This window comes from Nerophis lumbriciformis, linkage group LG13 (genome assembly GCF_033978685.3).
Source record: "Nerophis lumbriciformis linkage group LG13, RoL_Nlum_v2.1, whole genome shotgun sequence".
Lineage (NCBI taxonomy): Eukaryota > Metazoa > Chordata > Actinopteri > Syngnathiformes > Syngnathidae > Nerophis > Nerophis lumbriciformis.
This window is the reverse complement of record NC_084560.2, coordinates 47,190,808-47,216,469: the sequence shown is the minus strand read 5'-3', so window position 1 is coordinate 47,216,469 and position 25,662 is coordinate 47,190,808. Positions and strand designations below refer to the sequence as shown.

The following is a 25,662-nucleotide window of genomic DNA, read 5'->3' as shown; positions in this document are numbered from 1 at the left end:
ATCCAGTGAGAGCTGAAGATCCTGGCCAGATGAAGCCATCAGGACCACATCATCTGCAAAAAGCAGAGACCTAATCCTGCAGCCACCAAACAAGATCCCCTCAACGCCTTGACTGCGCCTAGAAATTCTGTCCATAAAAGTTATGAACAGAATGGGTGACAAAGGGCAGCCTTGGCGGAGTCCAACCCTCACTGGAAACGTGTCCGACTTACTGCCGGCAAGGCGGACCAAGCTCTGGCACTGAGCATACAGGGAGCGGACTGCCACAATCAGACAGTCCGATACCCCATACTCCCTGAGCACTCCCCACAGGACTTCCCGAGGGACACGGTCGAATGCCTTCTCCAAGTCCACAAAACACATGTAGACTGGTTGGGCAAACTCCCATGCACCCTCAAGGACCCTGCCCAGAGTATAGAGCTGGTCCACAGTTCCACGACCAGGACCAAAACCACACTGTTCCTCCTGAATCCGAGGTTCGACTATCCGGCGTAGCCTCCTCTCCAGTACACCTGAATAGACCTTACCGGGAAGGCTGAGGAGTGTGATCCCACGATAGTTAGAACACACCCTCCGATTCCCCTTCTTAAAGAGAGGAACCACCACCCCGGTTTGCCAATCCATTGTTTTATAAATGTCTCCATGGTCTGATTTCAAATTTTCTGGACTAATGGGTATCCCAAATGCTGTACACAAAAAAAGGTGCCAAAAGGTAAGCAAAGTTGGTTTTGCATAATAGGGAACTATCGTGGCCACTAGGTGTCACCTAAAACTTTAAATTAAAGACAGCATAAGTATATTCCAGACATCCATCCAGCCATTTTCTACCGTTTGTCCCGTTTGGGGTCACAGGGGGTGCTGGAGCCTATCTCAGCTGTGTACACCCAGTTGATAAGAAAACTGTTAGTATTTTTTTTATACCTACCATTGTTCTCTGTTGGAGTCATTTCACATGATCAAACATTTTCTAACATTCCACACTAGAATATAGTAAATGTGTGTTGATTATCAAGTCTCCAATATCAGAACTGTATCAGGACACCCCAAGTGTTCCGTGCTAAATGATTGTGATGTGGTGGTTGTCAGGTGTTTAAAGAGGAAGAGGAGGCCATCAAGGTGGACCTCCATGAAGGCTGCGGTAGGACCAAGCTCTTCTGGCTCATGGCTCTGGCCGACTCCAAAACAATGAAGGCCATGGTGGAGTTTAGGGAGCACACAGGTAAGAGGTGCAACGCAACACACAGCCAAGATTCTTCCCGAGTCACCTTCTCCGACATGTTTTGCTAGGTAAGCCCACATCCAGCAGCTCGGACGCATGCAGGTTCTGCGGAACAAGGAATGGAACCGAGCTGTCGGCGGTGGGAAGCGTCTGCTCGGACCCTGATTGTCAGGTGACCTACACTGGCTTTATTCTGCAAAAAGTGAAACCTAAGGAAGGTTTCGGTATTGACCAAGATTTAAGAAAACACATTTTTGACAAAATATCTTGAAAGATAAATATTAAAGGTATGAATTAATAAATATCAGTGAAACGTACGGTAGCTATTTACACTAAAATGATCTTTCTTAGCTGCTCAACAGTTTTTTAATCTGCTTTATTTTAACATTATTAACATCAGAGTACCTTTTCTGTTGTTTGATAACATCCAAACAACCAATGAGACACTTTTTTCTAATAAGTAACTCACTGGTGTGTGTGTATACGTGTGCGTGTGCGTGTGTGTGTGTGTGTGTGTGTGTGTGTGTGTGTGTGTGTGTGTGTGTGTGTGTGTGTGTGTGTGTGTGTGTGTGTGTCTCTAGCTCATTTAGGTATCATTTGTTTGGCGCCCCTCGTTTGCGTGTACAGTCCAAACCCCAATTTGTTTTTATATTCGAGTCTTTATATGTTGTAGCATTTTTACCGCATTGACCCAAATAAGACTGTTGTGTTTTTTATCTAAAAAAAAATATATATATATATATATATATATATATATACATATATATTGTATTTGGGGTCTACCATTTGCTAAAAACAACATAACAAAACAACATATTTTTTGTTTATGTAAAAAAAAAAAATTGACAGGTCATAAAAAAAGGGATATTGTCTTATATGTGGGTCGCTATGGCAATATCACAGATTTAGGTCCATATTATTTAAGATAAACAAATTGATTTCCTATGAGGAAGCAGTGCCTGGGGAGTCTGTGGTGGGTTCTCCTGTTTCTGGGGCTGAGGTTGCTGAGGTAGTTAAAAAGCTCCTCGGTGGCAAGGCCCCGGGGGTGGATGAGATCCGCCCGGAGTTCCTTAAGGCTTTGGATGCTGTGGGGCTGTCTTGGTTAACAAGACTCTGCAGCATCGTGTGGACATCAGGGGCGGTACCACTGGATTGGCAGACCGGGGTGGTGGTTCCTCTCTTTAAGAAGGGGAACCGGAGGGTGTGTTCCAACTATCGTGGGATCACACTCCTCAGCTTTCCCGGTAAGGTCTATTCAGGTGTACTGGAGAGGAGGCTACGCCGGATAGTCGAACCTCGGATTCAGGAGGAACAGTGTGGTTTTCGTCCTGGTCGTGGAACTGTGGACCAGCTCTATACTCTCGGCAGGGTCCTTGAGGGTGCATGGGAGTTTGCCCAACCAGTCTACATGTGTTTTGTGGACTTGGAGAAGGCATTCGACCGTGTCCCTCGGGAAGTCCTGTGGGGAGTGCTCAGGGAGTATGGGGTATCGGACTGTCTGATTGTGGCAGTCCGCTCCCTGTATGATCAGTGTCAGAGCTTGGTCCGCATTGCCGGCAGTAAGTCGGACACGTTTCCAGTGAGGGTTGGACTCCGCCAAGGCTGCCCTTTGTCACCCATTCTGTTCATAACTTTTATGGACAGAATTTCTAGGCGCAGTCAAGGCGTTGAGGGGATCTGGTTTGGTGGCTGCAGGATTAGGTCTCTGCTTTTTGCAGATGATGTGGTCCTGATGGCTTCATCTGGCCAGGATCTTCAGCTCTCACTGGATCGGTTCGCAGCCGAGTGTGAAGCGACTGGGATGAGAATCAGCACCTCCAAGTCCGAGTCCATGGTTCTCGCCCGGAATAGGGTGGACTGCCATCTCCGGGTTGGGGAGGAGATCTTACCCCAAGTGGAGGAGTTCAAGTACCTCGGAGTCTTGTTCACGAGTGAGGGAAGAGTGGATGGTGAGATCGACAGGTGGATCGGTGCGGCGTCTTCAGTAATGCGGACGCTGTATCGATCCGTTGTGGTGAAGAAGGAGCTGAGCCGGAAGGCAAAGCTCTCAATTTACCGGTCGATCTACGTTCCCATCCTCACCTATGGTCATGAGCTTTGGGTTATGACCGAAAGGACAAGATCACGGGTACAAGCGGCTGAAATGAGTTTCCTCCGCCAAATGACGGGTCTCTCCCTTTGAGATAGGGTGAGAAGCTCTGCCATCCGGGAGGAGCTCAAAGTAAAGCCGCTGCTCCTCCACATGGAGAGGAGCCAGATGAGGTGGTTCGGGCATCTGGTCAGGATGCCACCCGAACGCCTCCCTAGGGAGGTGTTTAGGGCACGCCCGACCGGTAGGAGGCCGCGGGGAAGACCCAGGACACATTGGGAAGACTATGTCTCCCGGCTGGCCTGGGAACGCCTCGGGATCCCCCGGGAAGAGCTGGACGAAGTGGCTGGGGAGAGGGAAGTCTGGGCTTCCCTGCTTAGGCTGCTGCCCCCGCGACCCGACCTCGGATAAGCGGAAGAAGATGGATGGATGGATATTTGTCAAAAAAAAAAAGTTTTTTTTTTTTTTTAACCTTGCTAAGAGTTTACTTTTTGCAGCTCAGAGGCTATTTGACAAATTAACAATACATTTGATAATATGCTATATATTATATGTGTACTATTATATATGATATTAAATGAAATATATTTTAGCATGTTTTTCTGCATGTATAACATTGTTTGAAGGGCAATCAAATCATTCCCCATTGCCTCCCCTCAGGAGTACTCCAAACTGGCGTGCAGTAAGACCCACCCTTGCGGACACCAATGCGGCGGCGTGAAGAACGAGGATTCCTGCCTGCCGTGTCTGCACGGCTGCGACAAGAACACGGGCTGCTTGAAACAAGACGCTGACGACATGTGCATGATCTGCTTCACCGAGGCGCTCTCTGCTGCCCCCGCAGTACAGGTCAGTAACTGTGGGAACCACACAAAATAATACATGCTTACATTAGTTTCTCATGATATATCTTTTTTTTTGTTATTATTATTATTCCCAGCTGGACTGCACTCATGTGTTCCATCTTCAGTGCACCCGTCGTGTTCTGGAGAACCGCTGGCTCGGGCCCAGAATCACTTTTGGCTTCATGTTGTGTCCAATATGCAAGGTGAGGTTACCTGTCATGGTTGAGTGTATTTATCCACTTTTCACTCTCATGTAGTATTTATTACAGTTTTTTTTGTTTATCATTACATTTTACTTCTTCTTCTGTATGTAAAAACCTGCACTGCAGCAACGTAATTTCCCCATTTTGTGATAAATAAAAGTCCATCCTATCCTAAACCTGCTCTACTGTTAGAAAATGCAACATTTAATCAGAATCCTGTGAGTTTGTGTCATTTGTTTGCCCCCCCTACAGAATAAAATCAACCACTCTGTGATCAAAGACCTACTGGACCCCATCAAGGAGCTCTACGAGGACGTGAGGAGGAAGGCGCTGATGAGATTAGAGTACGAGGGTCTGCATAAGAGCGAGGCCATCACCACGCCAGGCGCGCGCTTCCATAACGACCCCGCAGGTTTCGCCATGAACAGATACGCGTACTACGTCTGCTATAAGTGCAAAAAGGTACCACGGTCACCACTGTGCCTAGTATTTCATGCAGCGTTGGTGGTTAACGGCTGGTTTCTTTTTGAAGGCTTATTTCGGGGGAGAGGCCCGCTGTGACGCAGAGGCGGGACAAGGCGATGACTACGACCCCAGCGAGTTGATTTGTGGAGCATGCTCAGATGTCTCCAGGGCTCAGGTGGGTCAGACGACACCTGCAACCACAGCGTTGACCAACTAGATGCGTGTGTGTGTGTGTGTGTGTGTGTGTGTGTGTGTGTGTGTGTGTGTGTGTGTGTGTGTGTGTGTGTGTGTGTGTGTGTGTGTGTGTGTGTGTGTGTGTGTGTGCGTGTGATCACAGTGCCCGTGTCCTCACGTAAACTGAAAAGTAAACCAAAAACAACAACAAAAAAGGCGGCATGGGATTTTCACAAACAAGTGTTCACGAGACCATTTATGGTACAGATACATATTTGCAGAACATTTCTATGACAATACCTAGATTGTCAATATTAAATATATATATATATATATATATATATATATATATATATATATATATATTAGAGATGCGCGGTTTGCGGGCACAACCGCGGAGTCCGTGGATTATCCGCGGATCGGGCGGATGAAATTAAAAAAAATTAGATTTTATCCGCGGGTCGGGTCGGGTCGGGTGGTTCAAATTATAAAAAAAAATTAGATTTTAAATAGATTCAGGCGGGTGGCAGTTAAACCAATTGGTAAATATATATACATAGTTAAATGTTGTTACCCACATACGAAAAACGAGCAGGCACCTGCTGCATATGCCACAACAGAAGAAAAAAAAAAAAAGAGATGGACACTTTTACGGAGCGGAGAAGGGACGCCTCGCCGGGGTCCGGGACCGAGGCCCCTTCCCCCGAGAGGGCCCCACCGGGAGCCGTAGCTGAGGCGATCCGCGAGAAGGGCCCGACGCACGTCCAGGGTCACCACCGCGCCCACCGCACCGACACCCCGCCTCGTCCGCCTTCGCCGCGGCCGGCGTCACGCGCAGCAGGTAAGCAGCTTACCTGCCCGCCACCCCCGTGGCCGGGGGCTCGTAACAGGGGTCACTCCGCGCGCTCCGCCCGCGCAGCTTACCTGCCCGCCACCCCTGTTGCCGGGGGCGCGTAACAGGGGTCACTCCGCGCGCAGTGCGCTCACGAAAGGGGTGGGGCTCACCCTGGTTGATATAGACAGCAGCTAGGACGGTGGCCATGGAAGTCGGAACCCGCTAAGGAGTGTGTAACAACCCACCTGCCGAATCAACTAGCCCTGAAAATGGATGGCGCTGGAGCGTCGGGCCCATATACCCGGCCGTCGCCGCGCTGAGCGCACATCCAAGCGCGGCTCCCATATGATTGCGCATTGGTGTGCGTCTGGGTCGTGACAGCGTGGCAAGCGAATGTGTGTGCTGCATTGGATCAGTCTCCTTTCTTTAACAGGCAAAAGCTTTATAACCTCACTAATGCCTTGCATCGTCTATATTAGATATATAACAACGGGCGGGTGCGGGCGGATGCGGTTCTGATCAAATGTTAGATCGGGTGGATTGCGGATGGTTGACGACTTTCTGATGCGGTTGCGGATGAAATAATTGCCTATCCGCGCATCTCTAATATATATATATATATATATATCATACTTGCCAACCTAGAGACCTCCGATTTCGGGAGGTGGGGGATGGGGGGGCGTGGTCGGGGGCGGGGGCGTGGTTGGGAGCGTGGCTAAAAGGGGAGGAGTATATTTACAGCTAGAATTCACCAAGTCAAGTATTTCATATATATATAAGAAATACTTGACGTTCAGTGAATTCTAGCTATATATATATATATATATATATATATATATATATATATATATATATATATATATATATATATATATTTATTTTATTATATATATATACATATATATATATATATATATATATATATTATATATATATATATATTATATATATATATATATATATTATATATATATATATATATATAAATACTTGAATTTCAGTGTTCATTTATTTACACATATACACACACATAACACTCACTTAAACTTTCCACGTGCAAGATTGAATCTATTTAAAAAAGTGTTACCGAGGGTTTATAAATGTCGCATATGCTGTATGAAACTACAAAATAACAAACACGGAGGCTCCAGTTTACATTTCATCAAATGCACTAGATGGCATTGCTGTTTACGGCAGACGAACTGCTTTACGGTAGACAAAAAGGTGACTGCTGTTGTTGTGTGTTGTTGCCGCGCTGGGAGGACGTTAATGAAACTGCCTAACAATAAACACACATAAGAAACCAAGAACTTGCCCTCCATCATTCTACAGTTATAACGTGATTGGGCAGGTACGCTTTTTTATATTGTGGAGGACCTGAGTCCGCCTGAATTTTGGGAGATTTTCGGGAGAAAATTTGTCCCGGGAGGTTTTCGGGAGAGGCGCTGAATTTCGGGAGTCTCCCGGAAAATCCGGGAGGGTTGGCAAGTATGATATATATATATATATATATATATATATATATATATATATATATATATATATATATATAAGTGTATATATTAGGGGTGTAACGGTACACAAAAATTTCGGTTTGGTACATACCTCGGTTTAGAGGTCACGGTTCGGTTCATTTTCGGTACAGTAAGAAAACGACAAAATATACATTTTTTGGATATTTATTTACCAAATTTGTAAACAATTACTTTATCCTTTTAACATTGGTAACACTACAATAATTCTGCCCACGTTAATCAACATTAAACTGCCTCAAGTTGTTGCTCAGATTAAATAAAATAAAATAAACTTTTCTTCTACATATAAAAAGTGCAACATTAAACAGTTTCAAGTCAACTCATCATGCTTCATTTATTACAGCATTTGGGAAGCCTGTAGTTGATTTTTATTACGTAAATGTTATATTTTTATCAACATGTGATAGCAGGGACCCTGCCATTCAAAACTAGGCTGCAGCATTACTAATGATTCATGTAACTGTAGCTGAAAAAATAGTACAATAGCAATAGGAGAGACTACACACACACACGCACAAGCACACGCACTGCAAAATGAGCTAACGTTACGCTAAAAGCTAATTAGCCTTCACCTTAAGCCAGGACTGCGAGTGAGCTGAGCTGCAGTTTAAGTTTCTAGAAGGTCAACGGACTCATAGTGATGTTACTAGTAGTTGACTGGGAGGTGTTTATTATAGTTTGGGGAGAGTCCGCTGCCTGATGCTCACCTGCTAAACACCTACCTGCTGGACACTGAAGCACTGACTACATGCGCTCTGAATACGCACTGCTGATTGGCTGTTACCGCTCTGTTTGTAACCAATCAGATGGTTGTGTGGGTGGGACAATGCTGGGTGCTGACACAGAGGCAGAAGAAGCAAAGCAGCTTGTTAAGACTTTAGCTTAGAAACTCGTTCGGTACACCCCCGTACCGAACCGATATATATATATATATATATATATATATATATATATATATATATATATATATATATATATATATTTACTTGAATGCACGAGAATCAATCAATCAATCAATGTTTATTTATATAGCCCTAAATCACAAGTGTCTCAAAGGGCTGCACAAGCCACAACGACATCCTCGGTACAAAGCCCACATACGAGAATGCACGTCATTTATTAGCTCATATCTTGGTGACCATTTTATCTGATGTCCAGTCAGTGTGTGTTTTGGAGTGAAATTGGCCAGCGAGTGCACTTCTTACTCATCACGTAAGCACTGACCTGATCACTGACCATAGAACAACCCGCTCCGCCTTTCAGGGAGCTGTGCGGTTAAGGTTCAAGGACCATCTGTGGTCCACATAAATTGCAGGCTTAATCTGCGTACATACATGATTAATGTGATCATTTTTTGTGATTAATCACGAGTTGTTCAGCATCTGCGTGTAGAAAAGTGCTATTAATGTGATTTATTATCATTGTATTAAAACACGTCTTCCTATGAGGAAGCAGGGCCTGGGGAGTCTGTGGTGGGCTCTCCTATTTCTGGGGCTGAGGTTGCTGAGGTAGTTAAAAAGCTCCTCGGTGGCAAGGCCCCGGGGGTGGATGAGATCCGCCCGGAGTTCCTTAAGGCTCTGGATGTTGTGGGGCTGTCTTGGTTGACAAGACTCTGCAGCATCGCGTGGACATCGGGGGCGGTACCACTGGATTGGCAGACCGGGGTGGTGGTTCCTCTCTTTAAGAAGGGGAACCGGAGGGTGTGTTCCAACTATCGTGGGATCACACTCCTCAGCCTTCCCGGTAAGGTCTATTCAGGTGTACTGGAGAGGAGGCTACGCCGGATAGTCGAACCTCGGATTCAGGAGGAACAGTGTGGTTTTCGTCCTGGTCGTGGAACTCTGGACCAGCTCTATACTCTCGGCAGGGTCCTTGAGGGTGCATGGAAGTTTGCCCAACCAGTCTACATGTGTTTTGTGGACTTGGAGAAGGCATTTGACCGTGTCCCTCGGGAAGTCCTGTGGGGAGTGCTCAGAGAGTACGGGGTATCGGACTGTCTGATTGTGGCAGTCCGCTCCCTGTATGATCAGTGCCAGAGCTTGGTCCGCATTGCCACCAGTAAGTCGGACATGTTTCCAGTGAGGGTTGGACTCCGCCAAGGCTGCCCTTTGTCACCCATTCTGTTCATAACTTTTATGGACAGAATTTCTAGGCGCAGTCAAGGCGTTGAGGGGATCTGGTTTGGTGGCTGCAGGATTAGGTCTCTGCTTTTTGCAGATGATGTGGTCCTGATGGCTTCATCTGGCCAGGATCTTCAGCTCTCACTGGATCGGTTCGCAGCCGAGTGTGAAGCGACTGGGATGGGAATCAGCACCTCCAAGTCCGAGTCCATGGTTCTCTCCCGGAAAAGGGTGGAGTGCCATCTCCGGGTTGCGGAGGAGATCTTGCCCCAAGTGGAGGAGTTCAAGTACCTCGGAGTCTTGTTCAAGATCGTGAGATCGACTGGCGGATCGGTGCGGCGTCTTCAGTAATGCGGACGCTGGATCGATCCGTTGTGGTGAAGAAGGAGCTGAGCCGGAAGGCAAAGCTCTCAATTTACCGGTCGATCTACGTTCCCATCCTCACCTATGGTCATGAGCTTTGGGTTATGACCGAAAGGACAAGATCACGGGTACAAGCGGCCCAAATGAGTTTCCTCCGCCGGGTGGCGGGGCTCTCCCTTAGAGATAGGGTGAGAAGCTCTGCCATCCGGGGGGAGCTCAAAATAAAGCCGCTGCTCCTCCACATGGAGAGGAGCCAGATGAGGTGGTTCGGGCATCTGGTCAGGATGCCACCCGAATGCCTTTCTAGGAAGGTGTTTAAGGCACGTCCGACCGGTAGGAGGCCACGGGGAAGACCCAGGACACGTTGGGAAGACTATGTCTCCCGGCTGGCCTGGGAACGCCTCGGGGTCCCACAGGAAGAGCTGGACGAAGTGGCTGGGGAGAGGAAAGTCTGGGCTTCCCTGCTTAGGCTGCTGCCCCCGCGACCCGACCTCGGATAAGCGGAAGAAGATGGATGGATGGATGGATGCATTAAAAATAGTCTTGTTATTATTACGCAAGTATGTTAGACAATGTTAAGAATATGTGACAATTCATAGAAATAAACATTGAATTCACTTATTTTTAAGCAGACATGGAGGCAAACATTTTATGACTGTTAAAAGTCATAAATCCAGAGGGTAATATTACCACACTTAGTGTGTGTGTGACTATCAGTGGTACTTTAACTTTAACTTTAAAATGGCCTCTAGTTGAATTCATGTTATGGAGGAGTATTGCAGTTGAATGTGGTTGCTATAACTATACATTAAGATGTTATTTTTAACTACACAATAGACTATCGTTGGCAGTTTTGTTGAAATGTGTCCATGCTGATGTGTCCTCTCACCAGATGTGTTCCAAGCACGGCACAGACTTCTTAGAGTACAAATGTCGCTACTGCTGCTCCGTGGCCGTCTTCTTCTGCTTCGGCACCACGCACTTCTGCAACGCCTGCCATGACGACTTCCAGAGGATGACCAGCGTGCCCAAGGAGGAGCTGCCACATTGCCCTGCAGGTAAGGACATCACTCTTCTTGCTAAGGAGTACAGCTGGAGCCTCTAGTTCCAGAGGTCGTACAGTTCAACATGTTGGGAGAAAGTACCAATGTCCACATGTGTTTCCATAAATAAATACAGTGGTACCTGTTTAAGTCGACACCTGCTTCGGACTGGCTGACTAACTAAAGTATCAATGTCCGCATGTGTTTTGCTTTTTCTTTGGCATTTACGTTACATTTATTCCAAAAGATAGACTGAAGGTTAGTGTCCCGTGGATTAGTAGCATAGGCACTCTCACACCAACCAGCAGTTTTAAGGGTGCTCAAACAAATTGATTCACATCCAAATTGCCCTTTTTATTTATTCCGATTATAAATTGATCCATAATTAGGGCCCGCATGGCCCATTGCATAAGGACTCCCACAGAGGACCTATTGAATTTCTAAGGTTTTATTATTATTATTATTATTATTATTCCGCAACTTTGCGCTGTAATTTGACCCCCTTAACATACTTCAAAACTCACCAAATTTTACACACACATCAGTAATATACGGCAAAACTTTTTATCAAAAAACCGAACCTCAAAACTCAAAATTGCGCTCTAGCGCCCCCTACGGGAAATAAAAAAACTAGACTGCCTGTAACTCCCACTAGGAAGGTCGGAGAGACATGAAACAAAAACCTCTATGTAGGTCTGACTCAGACCTAACTTTCATAATGGTACATTCTCGGGCTAAAATCAACAGGAAGTTGGCAATTCCCCCTTCAAGACAAAAAAGTACTAAAAACAGTCACTTTTGCCTCTTTGCGCTGTAATTTGACCCCCTTAACATACTTCAAAACTCACCAAATTTTACACACACATCAGTAATATACGGCAAAACTTTTTATCAAAAAACCGAACCTCAAAACTCAAAATTGCGCTCTAGCGCCCCCTACGGGGGAAAAAAACTAGACTGCCTGTAACTCCCACTAGGAAGGTCGGAGAGACATGAAACAAAAACCTCTATGTAGGTCTGACTCAGACCTAACTTTCATAATGGTACATTCTCGGGCTAAAATCAACAGGAAGTTGGCAATTCCCCCTTCAAGACAAAAAAGTACTAAAAACAGTCACTTTTGCCTCTTTGAGCTGTAATTTGACCCCCTTAACATGCTTCAAAACTCACCAAACTGAACACACACATCAGGACTGGCAAAAATTGTGATCCAATAAAAAAAACCTAACCCCAAATTTAAAAATTGCGCTCTAGAGCGATTTTTGAATAAAACGGAGAAAAAACTGCTCCTCGGAAGAAAAAAATGACAAAACTGCCTGTAACTCCCACTGGGAAGGTCGGAGAGACATGAAACAAAAACCTCCTCGTAGGTCTCACTTAGACCTACATTTCATAAATTGACACCCTCCAGCAAAAATCTACAGGAAGTTTGCTATTCCCCCTTCAAAACAAACTTTTTGTAAAAAACGGTCACCTTTCTTCAAAATCTATTTTTAAATGTTTTTATCTATTTAAAAAAAAACATTTGCTAATTTTTTAAGAATGCATTATTAGATTATAACATTACACAACTTTTATGAATATTATCATTATTGATACTGTTGGTTTTATTAAGTTTTGGTTTTACTTTTTTTTAGATTTGTATTTCATAAGTGTTGTAATTGTTTGTTTTCTCAATTGCTTTGTAAATGTTTTCCCCAAGTATCGTAGAGTTGGGGTTATTCGGTGTTCTTTTATTAGCTTGACTATCATTTTGTTATTTTTCTCAATAAAATTGTACAAATAAATGTTTTAAAATAGTTTTAGGCCATTACTGTGCGTATAAGTCGTACGTCAGACGCCAAAAGGAGCTTTTTGTAACCTGTAACCTCTTTATACAAGGTTTTATTATAATATATATATACCAAGTAATAGATTACTTGGTATCGAATCGTAAGGTGCCCAAATATTTCCACCTCTATTATTTTGATTTTTTGACCCTTTAAAGCCACTGTACTTCAAATTTGTTTTCTCGATACAATTTGCCATTAAAGTCTTTACTTCTTTTTACACTTGTGTGACGGGTAAAATGTTTAAAAAATGACGCAAGTCCCCTCTGTCCAATAAAAATAAGACTCTTGTGAGTTGCGACGTTACGATTAACCGCAATCAACTTCTTTTTACACTTGCTTAATGGGTCAAATGCTTTGCTTTACGCCTGTTTGTTACTATACAGGTAAAAGCCAGTAAATTAGAATATTTTGAAAAACTTGATTTATTTCAGTAATTGCATTCAAAAGGTGTAACTTGTACATTATATTTATTCATTGCACACAGACTGATGCATTCAAATGTTTATTTCATTTAATTTTGATGATTTGAAGTGGCAACAAATGAAAATCCAAAATTCCGTGTGTCACAAAATTAGAATATTACTTAAGGCTAATACAAAAAAGGGATTTTTAGAAATGTTGGCCAACTGAAAAGTATGAAAATGAAAAATATGAGCATGTACAATACTCAATACTTGGTTGGAGCTCCTTTTGCCTCAATTACTGCGTTAATGCGGCGTGGCATGGAGTCGATGAGTTTCTGGCACTGCTCAGGTGTTATGAGAGCCCAGGTTGCTCTGATAGTGGCCTTCAACTCTTCTGCGTTTTTGGGTCTGGCATTCTGCATCTTCCTTTTCACAATACCCCACAGATTTTCTATGGGGCTAAGGTCAGGGGAGTTGGCGGGCCAATTTAGAACAGAAATACCATGGTCCGTAAACCAGGCACGGGTAGGCGTTGACCCTGGATCTCAGGAAACAGAGTGGACCGACACCAGCAGATGACATGGCACCCCAAACCATCACTGATGGTGGAAACTTTACACTAGACTTCAGGCAACGTGGATCCTGTGCCTCTCCTGTCTTCCTCCAGACTCTGGGACCTCGATTTCCAAAGGAAATGCAAAATTTGCATGGTTGGGTGATGGTTTGGGGTGCCATGTCATCTGCTGGTGTCGGTCCACTCTGTTTCCTGAGATCCAGGGTCAACGCAGCCGTCTACCAGCAAGTTTTAGAGCACTTCATGCTTCCTGCTGCTGACCTGCTCTATGGAGATGGAGATTTCAAGTTCCAACAGGACTTGGCGCCTGCACACAGCGCAAAATCTACCCGTGCCTGGTTTACGGACCATGGTATTTCTGTTCTAAATTGGCCCGCCAACTCCCCTGACCTTAGCCCCATAGAAAATCTGTGGGGTATTGTGAAAAGGAAGATGCAGAATGCCAGACCCAAAAACGCAGAAGAGTTGAAGGCCACTATCAGAGCAACCTGGGCTCTCATAACACCTGAGCAGTGCCAGAAACTCATCGACTCCATGCCACGCCGCATTAATGCAGTAATTGAGGCAAAAGGAGCTCCAACCAAGTATTGAGTATTGTACATGCTCATATTTTTCATTTTTATACTTTTCAGTTGGCCAACATTTCTAAAAATCCCTTTTTTGTATTAGCCTTAAGTAATATTCTAATTTTGTGACACACGGAATTTTGGATTTTCATTTGTTGCCACTTCAAATCATCAAAATTAAATGAAATAAACATTTGAATGCATCAGTCTGTGTGCAATGAATAAATATAATATACAAGTTACACCTTTTGAATGCAATTACTGAAATAAATCAAGTTTTTCAAAATATTCTAATTTACTGGCTTTTACCTGTAAATATGGAACAAAAACTTACTTGGCTTGAGGAATTGACATGAAAAGAAGTATCAGGCATGAACAGAGCATAAATGTGTTGTGAGGTCGTCAGGACGAACAACAGAAAATGAATGAACTTAAATACTTATGGACATGATTAACAACAGGTGCGTGACTCAAAACAGGTGCGTGACATGACAGGTGAAACTAATGGGTAACTATGGTGACAAAACAAAACAAAAGTGCACAAAAAGTCCAAAAATAAAACCTGATCACACAGACATGACATATATTTATATCATACATCTACGCATTCTTTTTTAGCATGTCATTAAGTAGCTTAACTGGTCTAAGTAACTTGCCTTCTTCCCCTGTGCCAGGTCCCAAAGGCAAGCAGCTGGAGGGCACAGAATGTCCTCTCCATGTGGTCCACCCGCCAACAGGGGAGGAGTTCGCTCTGGGCTGCGGGGTGTGCAGGAATGCTCACACCTTCTAAAACGCCCCAAGACCGTCGTCCGTCTTGGCCAAGCATTTTTTTCTCCACTGTGATCTCTGGCTAGCTGGCGAGCTGCTGGAAGCTCAGCGCGTGAAGCTCGGCGCGGTCCTGCCTGCGCACCCTTCCACCAAACCCACTGCTGGGGATGAACGGGTCCAGGTTCCGAGGCTAGCCCGGAGTCCTCAGGTGTGCTCTCCAGTAATCCAGACTTTGGGATGCAGAGTAACCTGAACAATCAAGCAATGATGTATTTAAAAAAAAGAAGAAGAAGAAAAAAAAAAGCTGTGGCGTGCTTGCATGCGGCCGCCTTATTCTATAAACGTTACACAGCTCCTGATCAACCACATTGAAATACGTTTGTCCCAGAAAAAAAAAACAGGCCGTATTTGCAGCTTCCTAATTATCTTACATTTATTGTTGTACGTAAATACTTTTGGTAACCTTGTACAGTATTCTCAGCTGTCAAGTGCATCGTAAATAGACAAAAACAACAAAAAAAACACAATTGGGGGTAAAAAAAGACTGTTATTGTTTGGAAGGAAAAATAGTGTATGTAATCTTATGTATATATAATACTATTCAAAACATGAGCTGTATTGCTACTTCTCACTTTCTTTGATAATTCTGGGTTTGTGTTTGGAGCCAGAACTTTTAATGAAGTGCAATACTGGGTGTGCCTCCTATTTTGCAGCTGTTTTAAAAAAACAAAACAACAACAACAGCTATGGAATGTATGTCAATAAAGCCACTGTACATTTTTATACAGTAGACGGTCCCTGCTCTTCTAATTATATCTTCTGTTGTCATGGCAACATGATGTACATGCTATTTATAGTACCTACCAAATCTTAACAGCCAACCTCAGCGAAACAACACCTTGAAGGCATCGCTCTTCACACCAAAATGATGACCATGTACATTTGTAACGCTTTCCCGTATTAGTGTGGAGGGGGGGGCCAAACAGCTGCTATTATATATATATGGATACATTTACTGTATATATATAAAAGCTAAATAACTTGTCAATATGCTCTGTAATATCTGTGGTGGATGGAGTGGAATGGTAATAATAAACCAGATTGTCTGTTTGGCAAAATTGACACATTGTCTTTTATCACCAGTCTGTCATGCAGTAGCATACTTGCCAACCTTGACACCTCCGATTTCGGGAGGTGGGGGTTGGGGGGGCGTGGTCGGGGTGGGGGCGGGGCTAAGAGGGGAGGAGTATATTTACAGCTAGAATTCACCAAGTCAAGTATTTCATATATATATATATATATAAAAGAAATACTTGACTTTCAGTGAATTCTAGCTATATATATATATATATATATATATATATATATATATATATATATATATATATATATATATATATATATATATACAGTGGGGCAAAAAAGTATTTAGTCAGCCACCAATTGTGCAAGTTCTCCCACTTAAAATGATGACAGAGGTCTGTAATTTTCATCATAGGTACACTTCAACTGTGAGAGACAGAATTTGAAAAAAAAATCCAGGAATTCACATTGTAGGATTTTTAAAGAATTTATTTGTAAATTATGGTGGAAAATAAGTATTTGGTCAATAACAAAAATTCAACTCAATACTTTGTTATTGCCAACAAAGGTTATATAACAGAGGTCAAACGATTACTATAGGTCTTTACCAGGTTTGCACACACAGTAGCTGGTATTTTGGGCCATTCCTCCATGCAGATCTTCTCGAGAGCAGTGATGTTTTGGGGCTGTCACCGAGCAACACGGACTTTCAACTCCCTCCACAGATTTTCTATGGGGTTGAGGTCTGGAGACTGGCTAGGCCACTCCAGGACTTTCAAATGCTTCTTACGGAGCCACTCCTTCGTTGCCCGGACGGTGTGTTTGGGATCATTGTCATGCTGGAAGACCCAGCCACGTTTCATCTTCAAAGCTCTCACTGATGGAAGGAGGTTTTGGCTCAAAATCTCACGATACATGGCCCCATTCATTCTTTCCTTAACACGGATCAGTCGGCCTGTCCCCTTAGCAGAAAAACAACCCCAAAGCATGATGTTTCCACCCCCATGCTTCACAGTAGGTATGGTGTTCTTGGGATGCAACTCAGTATTCTTCTTCCTCCAAACACGACGAGTTGAGTTTATACCAAAAAGTTCTATTTTGGTTTTATCTGACCACATGACATTCTCCCAATCCTCTGCTGTATCATCCATGTGCTCTCTAACAAACTTCAGACGGGCCTGGACATGCACTGGCTTAAGCAGGGGGACACGTCTGGCACTGCAGGATTTGATTCCCTGTCGGCGTAGTGTGTTACTGATGGTAACCTTTGTTACTTTGGTCCCAGCTCTCTGCAGGTCATTCACCAGGTCCCCCCGTGTGGTTCTGGGATTTTTGCTCACCGTTCTCATGATCATTTTGACCCCACGGGATGAGATCTTGCGTGGAGCCCCAGATCGAGGGAGATTATCAGTGGTCTTGTATGTCTTCCATTTTCTGATAATTGCTCCCACAGTTGATTTTTTCACACCAAGCTGCTTGCCTATTGTAGATTCACTCTTCACAGTCTGGTGCAGGTCTACAATTCCTTTCCTGGTGTCCTTCGACAGCTCTTTGGTCTTGGCCATAGTGGAGTTTGGAGTCTGACTGTTGGAGGCTGTGGACCGGTGTCTTTTATACAGATAACCAGTTCAAACAGGTGCCATTAATACAGGTAACGAGTGGAGGACAGAAGAGCTTCTTAAAGAAGAAGTTACAGGTCTGTGAGAGCCAGAGATCTTCCTTGTTTGAAGTGACCAAATACTTATTTTCCACCATAATTTACAAATAAATTCTTTAAAATTCCTACAATGTGAATTCCTGGATTTTTTTTCACATTCTGTCTCTCACAGTTGAAGTGTACCTATGATGAAAATTACAGACCTCTGTCATCATTTTAAGTGGGAGAACTTGCACAATCGGTGGCTGACTAAATACTTTTTTGCCCCACTGTATATAAATAAAAGAAAACACTCATCTACTCATTGTTGAGTTAAGGATTGAATTGTCCATCCTTGTTCTATTCTCTGTCACTATTTTTCTAACCATGCTGAACACCCTTTCGCAGGTACCCAGAAAGGTTTCGAGTACCACCAAAAAAACTGAATCTCTGAAGACTATAAAAATGTGTGTTAAAGGTGTACAAATACTTTTTGTATAATAAGCATGTTATTTTTTTTTTTACAAATGAGGGTTAAGAGTTCAGTACTAAAAAAAAAAAGAAAATAATGTGGCTTAAGTACAGTTTTTTAATTGAGCTGCTGCATTTTTTGGTTGGGTTGTTTATTTATTTTGAGTAACTTCTATACATTTCTAAAAGGGGAGGAATGTAATAGAGTGATCTATGTTTGTCTGTTGCCATCTCCTGGTGAATGTTGGCTATAGCGTACTTGGGGTTACTTTTTGGTTGGCCAACGATTTACGTGGTGTTGCGCACCTGACGTCACTCAGGTCCGCATGGAGCTGGAAGGGGGCGTGGCTTCCAGCTCCGCCTGAATTTCGGGAGATTTTCGGGAGAAAATTTGTCCCGGGAGGTTTTTCGGGAGAGGCGCTGAATTTCGGGAGTCTCCCGGAAAATCCGGGAGGGTTGGCAAGTATGTGCAGTAGGTCCTTGGTGCTCCTTTCATATGGAGGATCTTTGACTCGTGTTTTTTTCAGTAGGTCCTTAAAAAACAGCAGCCTGTTATATAGAGAAGCTTTACCCAGCATTTTTGCTGTACCTGTGCATCCTTAAAAACAGCGTCCCGTCATATAAAGGAGCGGTTGTCAAACTTTTCAGAAAACACTTCGCTCTCCACGTATCTTCATGAAGCCCAATGTTAAAGTACAGTAGCGTAGTAGGCCTATGTATTCATTGAAACAAGGCAGAGATTTTATTTAACAAGTATATTTAATATTTTGGCCATATTACATATGTATTTGATGTACCACTAGATGAAGCCTGCGTACCATAGTTTGAGAATCACTGACATGGAGGATCTTTGATTTGTTTCTCTCCTCAGTAGATCCTCGTGGAAGTTGCCTCCTAGAAGCTCCACTGTAGACACACCACAAGAGCCGAGCGTGCAGTTTTAACAAAGTTTTTAATGTGCATAGATTTCAGTCCAACTCTTTCTCCAGCAGAACGTGACTTTTCAGTCACGTCCGTATCCTCTCTCCCCTCCTGCTCCCGGCCGCTTACTGTTAAAGACAACAGATGATTAGATTAACACGTACCACCTGTGAAATCTAATCACCAGCCAGCTGTGTCTCGCCGTCAGCACTTGGTGCTCTGTCCTCAGCACCATGGACAGAGGCGGTGACCTTTGCTCCTGCAGGCAGCGCTGGCCACATCTCCCTCCACAATCCTTAAAAACAGCCGCCTCTCATTTAGAGAGGATTTTTGCTTAGTATTTTTGCAGTGGGTCCCTAAAAACAGCAGCCTATCCGAGAGTGGATCTTTTCTCAGCATGTTTGCTCTACATGTACACTCTTAAAAACTGCCCTGTCACATGGAGCAGTGTTTCTTAACCATAGGGCCTGAGCGCCCCCCTGGAGGGCCGCCCTAAAATATCTATTTCCCAGCTTGCGTTACTCAGTTGTGTAATACACTTTTCCACCACTCATGGCAGGAATGACAAACTCAAAACAGAAGAAGTCTGGAGCGAAAGTCAAAGATAAGTTTCTGAAGCACAAAAATGTTGATTAAAGTGGTGAAGCAGTTTTTTCATGCGCACTTTAATTTTAACGACAGTTTAGTTAAACATATTAATTATTAATTTAGTTCATTTATTTTAGCACACCATTGAATGTATTGGTTTTTCTTCTGTTTTTTTTTGAGTCCCTTATTTTGCAGTATATCTGGTTAGTAATTACTAGTTAAAAACAAGTTACTATATTCAGTTTTATGGTTTATGTGTCAAAAATATAATTTGAAGGGACTAAAAAGCCACCTTTTTAGCACAGCTTTTATCTCATTTCTCTGCCTTCTTGTTTTTATGCAGTGCTTTCATGTTTTTATTTACATTTGTATCTATGTTTATGTTTTATCTAGTGTTGTTCATGTTTTTATTTATATGTAGATTTTATATTATATATATATATATCACTTTTATTAGTAGATTGCACAGTGAATTACATATTCCGTACAATTGACCACTAAATGGTAACACCAGAATAAGTTTTTCAACTTAATCAATTCATGGTAAAAATAAATAAATTAAAAATAAATAAATTCATGTTGTCTGTCTATCTGTGTTGGCACTGCGACGAGATGGCGACTTGTCCAGGGTGTACCCCGCCTTCCGCCGGAGTGCAGCTGAGATAGGCTCCAGCGACCCCAAAAGGGACAAGCGGTAGGAAATTGATGGATATTCTAATGTAACCCGAGGGTTTATATTTGTCGTCCATACTGTATAAAACTGCAAAATAACAAACACGGAGGCTCCAGTTTTACACGAGGACCACTTTATTTACTTTCTTCGCTCCACCACAACGTGTCATCACTTCCGCTCTTGGCGCCTTCAAAATAAGAGCTTAAGGCATATACTGTATGACAGCGTATAACAGGAACTTAACATCATAAAGAGGCAAGCCCATAAAAATAGGTTACACTAACTTTCTATTTTTATTTTTTACCTTTTTTTTGAGATTGAGATTTTAACAAATGTAAAGTGCGTTACAAATGCAAAAAGTAAATATTCATTATTATTATTATGTCTAAAGTAAGAAAGTAAAGCCGCGGATGGACACGTTAAGAATGCTTTTAAAGGATTGTGTGACCAAATACAAACACATGCTACTTCCAACCATATAAGAACATTATACATGATATAATGAAGCACAAAGGCAAGTTATATATTATCCGTTTCGTAATGACTGTTTTTCTCGCGTGGGTAGCCATTTTGCTTGTTTTTCTCCCACAATGCACCGCGAGCATGTAAACGACACTTCGCCATTTCAGGAGGGGGAGGGGGGATGACCATAGACATGTTATAAGTAGAGCCAGCATTGGCTGCTGTGACGCGAGAAATTGGGCCGCCATCTTGAAGTGGTGATGAGGAGCCGGCGAGCAGCCTAAACTGACAGTTGACAGGTAGAACACAAAGATGCTAAACTGACAGTTGACAGGTAGAAGCTCAAATGAGCGGACTTTTGAAAATAGGAATCGGGGGATTACTTTTCACAAGTAAGATTCAACATTAACGTACTGTTGGTTGTATTTTGTGAAAAGAATATTAGCACAGAGTTGAGAAGGAGCAAAGATCTTCAATAGTACTGAAATCCTAGCCGCTAGCAAACAAGAGTATGACCAAAGTATAATTACTTGTCAATTAAATTAATTACATTTAAAAATGTCATACTTGAATAACATACTTGCCAACCTTGAGACCTCCGATTTTGGGGGGGTGGGGGGCGTGGTCGGGGGTGGGGCGGGGGCGTGGTTGGGGGCGTGGTTAAGATATATATATATATAAGAAATACTTGACTTTCAGTGAATTCTAGCTATGTATATATATATATATATATATATATATATATATATATATATATAAAAGAAATACTTGAATTTCAGTGATCATTTATTTACACATATACACACACATAACACTCGTCTACTCATTGTTGAGTTAAGGGTTGAATTGTCCATCCTTGTTCTATTCTCTGTCACTATTTCAGAACACACACATTATACAAATATACATTATAAAATCAATAAGAAAACGGGAGCTCTAATTTAGGAGTCTGAATTAGGATCAGAAGTTCCTATATAAACATTGCGCACTCACATCGCCTTTTTGTATTGATTACTGCAGCTGTGCACTGGATTCATTCACAAATACAAACTACAACTCACAAACACTTTAGAGTTAGGCTCCACCATCAGAATGTGTACTTAAACTTATAAAGATCACATGGATATTATTCAGTGAGTTGATTCACCAAAACTAACCTGTTATACAGGAGGAAAAAGCGTTTCAATTGTTCACAGACTGGTCGCTCTCATCAGAATGACAAGACACTTCCGGTCTGCAGGTGATAGCATTCAATTGGGAAAAAAGGCCCTACTGCCCCCTACTGACCAATGTGAATACTGATATATGTGTAATGACAGCTCCAAAAATGAATTCAAACCACAAAATAAAATAAATAAATCAACACAAAAATGTGACACATTATGGGTGGGTCACATATGCATGTACAGTAGATGGCAGTATTGTCCTGTTTAAAAGTGTCACAACATTGCTGTTTACGGCAGACCAACTGCTTTACGTAGACGAAAACTTGACTGCTGTTGTTGTGTGTTGTTACCGCGCTGGGAGGACGTTAATGAAACTGCCTAACAATAAACCCACATAAGAAACCAAGAACTCGCCCTCGATCATTAGCTGTTTATATTGTGAGAAAGCGGACGTGAGAACAGGCTGTCAACACGTCACTCAGGTCCGCATGGAGCTGGAGGGGGCATGGCCTCCAGCTCCGCCTGAATTTCGGGAGATTTTCGGGAGAAAATTTGTCCCGGGAGGATTTCGGGAGAGGCGCTGAAATTCGGGAGTCTCCCGGAAAATCCGGAAGGGTTGGCAAGTATGAAGTTGAAATAAATGATGTAGATAAAGATTGTAAAAGCCAACAGGGGTAAAAGTTAGGACCACAGTCCAGATTGTGTGTGTGTGTGTGAGGGGGGGGGGGTAATATATGTTAGCTAACTGGACAATCAGATGGACAGTGGCTGTACAGTATTTATATATGTTTATGTTGAAGTATTTGGCAGATGCTTTTATCCAAAGCGACATACATAAAAAATACATACAAAACAATCACTGTAAACATGATCATTTAAGGGAAGAATGTAATATAAAATATCAATACAAAGTGTCAAGACAGAATAAACTCTGCTGCTGCAGCAACAGAGATACAGTCTATAACAGTGGTTCTTAACCTGGGTTTGATGGAACCCTTGGGGTTCGGTGAGTCAAGCTCAGGGGTTCGGTGGAGGTCAAAACACACCCGACTCATCGTGTAAATAAAAACTTCTCCCTATCGGCGTATTACGGATACGGCAACAGCTGATTGATTTGCAGGTGTGTCATTTGTTGTGAGTTTATGTACTGTGTTGGTTTTGTTGTTTGAACAAGGTGATGTTCATGCACGCTTCATTTTGTGCACCAGTAAAAAAACACGGTAACACTTTAGTATGGGGAACATATTCACCATTAATTAGTTGCTTATTAACATGCAAATTAGTAACATATTGGCTCTTAACTAGTCATTATTAACTACTTATTAATGCCTTATTCGGCATGGCCTTATTATAAGCCAAAGCCTCTCACCCTGGCCCTAAACCTAACCCTAACCCTAACCCTAACCAAATAACTCTAAATTAAGTCTTTGTTACTTAGAATATGTTCCCCATACTAAAGTGTTACCAAAAACATATAACTTTGTCTTGAATTTGAAAAAAAAGGAGGGTTCGGTGAATGCGCGTATGAAACTGGTGGGGTTCGGTACAACCAACAAGGTTAAGAACCACTGGTCTATAAGATATATAGATATCTAATGTATTCATACATTGTTTATGTAGGATATAAGCATGTATATATAACATACTTGCCAACCTTGAGACCTCCGATTTCGGGAGGTGGGGGGTTGGGGGCGTGGTTAAGAGGGGAGGAGTATATTGACAGCTAGAATTCACCAAGTCAAGTATTTCATATATATATATATGTATATATATAAAAATACATCCTGAAAATATGCAAACAAACTGTGTTTGGATAATTGATACTTCAAACTTGCATAAATAAATATTAAGGAATATAACATAACTTGGCTTCTGAGAGTTTCAAAATGTAATGAATAAAATGCTAAAGTTGTTGATAAACAAGCAATTATTTTAAAAATTAAATATGGTCATTTTAAATAAATTATTATGATAATTCAAAATTAATTATTTCAAATATGTTTATTTTAATGTATAATTCTATGGCTGGATGTAATAAGGAGTCGGAAAAAATAAAAAATAAAAATACAATTAATTTTGATGTTTTTAGCAAAATATAGTAAAAATGTATTTTTATTTTTTTTAATTAATAAATATATTTATTTTTAGGTAAGATAAACATAATAATACAATTTATCTCTAGTCTGGATGATTTAGTTCTTGTCACCCTGTTGTCCTCCCGTCAGTCCTCACTCAGGTCCGCATGGAGCTGGAGGGGGCGTGGCCTCCAGCTCCGGCTGAAAATCGGGAGATTTTCGGGATAATATTTGTCCCGGGAGGTTTTCGGGAGAGACGCTGAATTTCGTGAGGGTTGGCAAGTATGATATATAACCTAATCATATTGTTTCTTCAATTTAAAAATAGCTGACCGTTTTTTTCCCGCCTTCTCTGGGATTATATTACCAGTTTTGATCTGGGACGTCTGGTCACTTATAGCCAGAGGTGGGTAGTAACGCGCTACATTTACTCCGTTACATCTACTTGAGTAACTTTTGGGATAAATTGTACTTCTAAGAGTAGTTTTAATGCAACTTACTTTTACTTTTACTTGAGTATATTTATAGAGAAGAAACGCTACTTTTACTCCGCTACTTTTATCTACATTCAGCTCGCTACTCGCTACTAATTTTTATCGATCTGTTAATGCACGCTTTGTTTGTTTTGGTCTGTCAGACAGACCTTCAAAGTGCCTGCGTTACTGGTGACGTTTCACTCCGTTCCACCAATCAGATGCAGTCACTGGTGACGTTGGACCAATCAAACAGAGCCAGGCGGTCACATGACCTGACTTAAACAAGTTGAAAAACTTATTGGGGTGTTACCATTTAGTGGTCAATTGTACGGAATATGTACTGTACTGTGCAATCTACTAATAAAAGTTTCAATCAATCAATCAAAAGTGTGAAGGAAAAAAGACACTTTTTTATTTCAAACGTACATCCCGTCACAAGCCTAAAGACTGACTGCACAGTTCCTGTCTTCACAATAAAAATGCCGCTCCATCGCGCCTGCGCTTTCAAAATAAGAGTCTCCGAAAGCCAGCGCAAACAAGCTAGCAAGCTACGGAATTTGCCGCCAATGTATTTCTTGTAAAGTGTGTGAAAACGAAAATGGAAGCTGGACAAATAAGATACCAAAAACCAACCACTTTCATGTGGTATTAGACAGAAAGGAGGGACTTTTTTTCTCCTGCATTTGAAAACGTGGACGTTAAGCACTGCTGTCTGATTACAATCAATGCAAGTCATCAGAATCAGATAATACACCAACTTATATTCTTGTCAACATGAAAGAAATGTGTTAAACATGCATGTATATTCATTAAAACACCTTTAACATGTAAACAAAAACGGCAAAATAAATACATATAAATGATATACTGTATATATCAATGTATGTGTATATATATATATATATATATATATATATATATATATGATATGTGTGTGTATGTTACTCATCAGTTACTCAGTACTTGAGTAGTTTTTTCACAACATACTTTTTACTTTTACTCAAGTAAATATTTGGGTGACTACTCCTTACTTTTACTTGAGTAATACATCTCTAAATTAACAGTACTCTTACTTG

The 25,662-nt window shown here is 42.1% G+C and overlaps 2 protein-coding genes across 20 annotated transcripts in view; both read left to right on the top strand.

Moving 5' to 3' along the window:
- Window positions 1–16,157, top strand: part of mycbp2 (MYC binding protein 2) — a 183,818-nt gene extending 167,661 nt beyond the window's left edge. For all 19 annotated transcript variants that reach the window (XM_061970697.2, XM_061970705.2, XM_061970692.2 and 16 more), the window contains 8 exons: window positions 1,087–1,219; window positions 1,288–1,391; window positions 3,969–4,157; window positions 4,249–4,356; window positions 4,609–4,818; window positions 4,889–4,996; window positions 10,741–10,906; window positions 14,942–16,157. In XM_061970697.2, coding sequence (XP_061826681.2) covers window positions 1,087–1,219; window positions 1,288–1,391; window positions 3,969–4,157; window positions 4,249–4,356; window positions 4,609–4,818; window positions 4,889–4,996; window positions 10,741–10,906; window positions 14,942–15,057 — 1,134 coding nt within the window. In that variant the 3' untranslated portion in view covers window positions 15,058–16,157. The remainder of the gene's footprint in view (window positions 1–1,086; window positions 1,220–1,287; window positions 1,392–3,968; window positions 4,158–4,248; window positions 4,357–4,608; window positions 4,819–4,888; window positions 4,997–10,740; window positions 10,907–14,941) is intronic.
- uchl3 (ubiquitin carboxyl-terminal esterase L3 (ubiquitin thiolesterase)) overlaps window positions 1–25,662 on the top strand; it is a 111,795-nt gene that overhangs the window by 8,324 nt on the left and 77,809 nt on the right. The window lies entirely within an intron of this gene.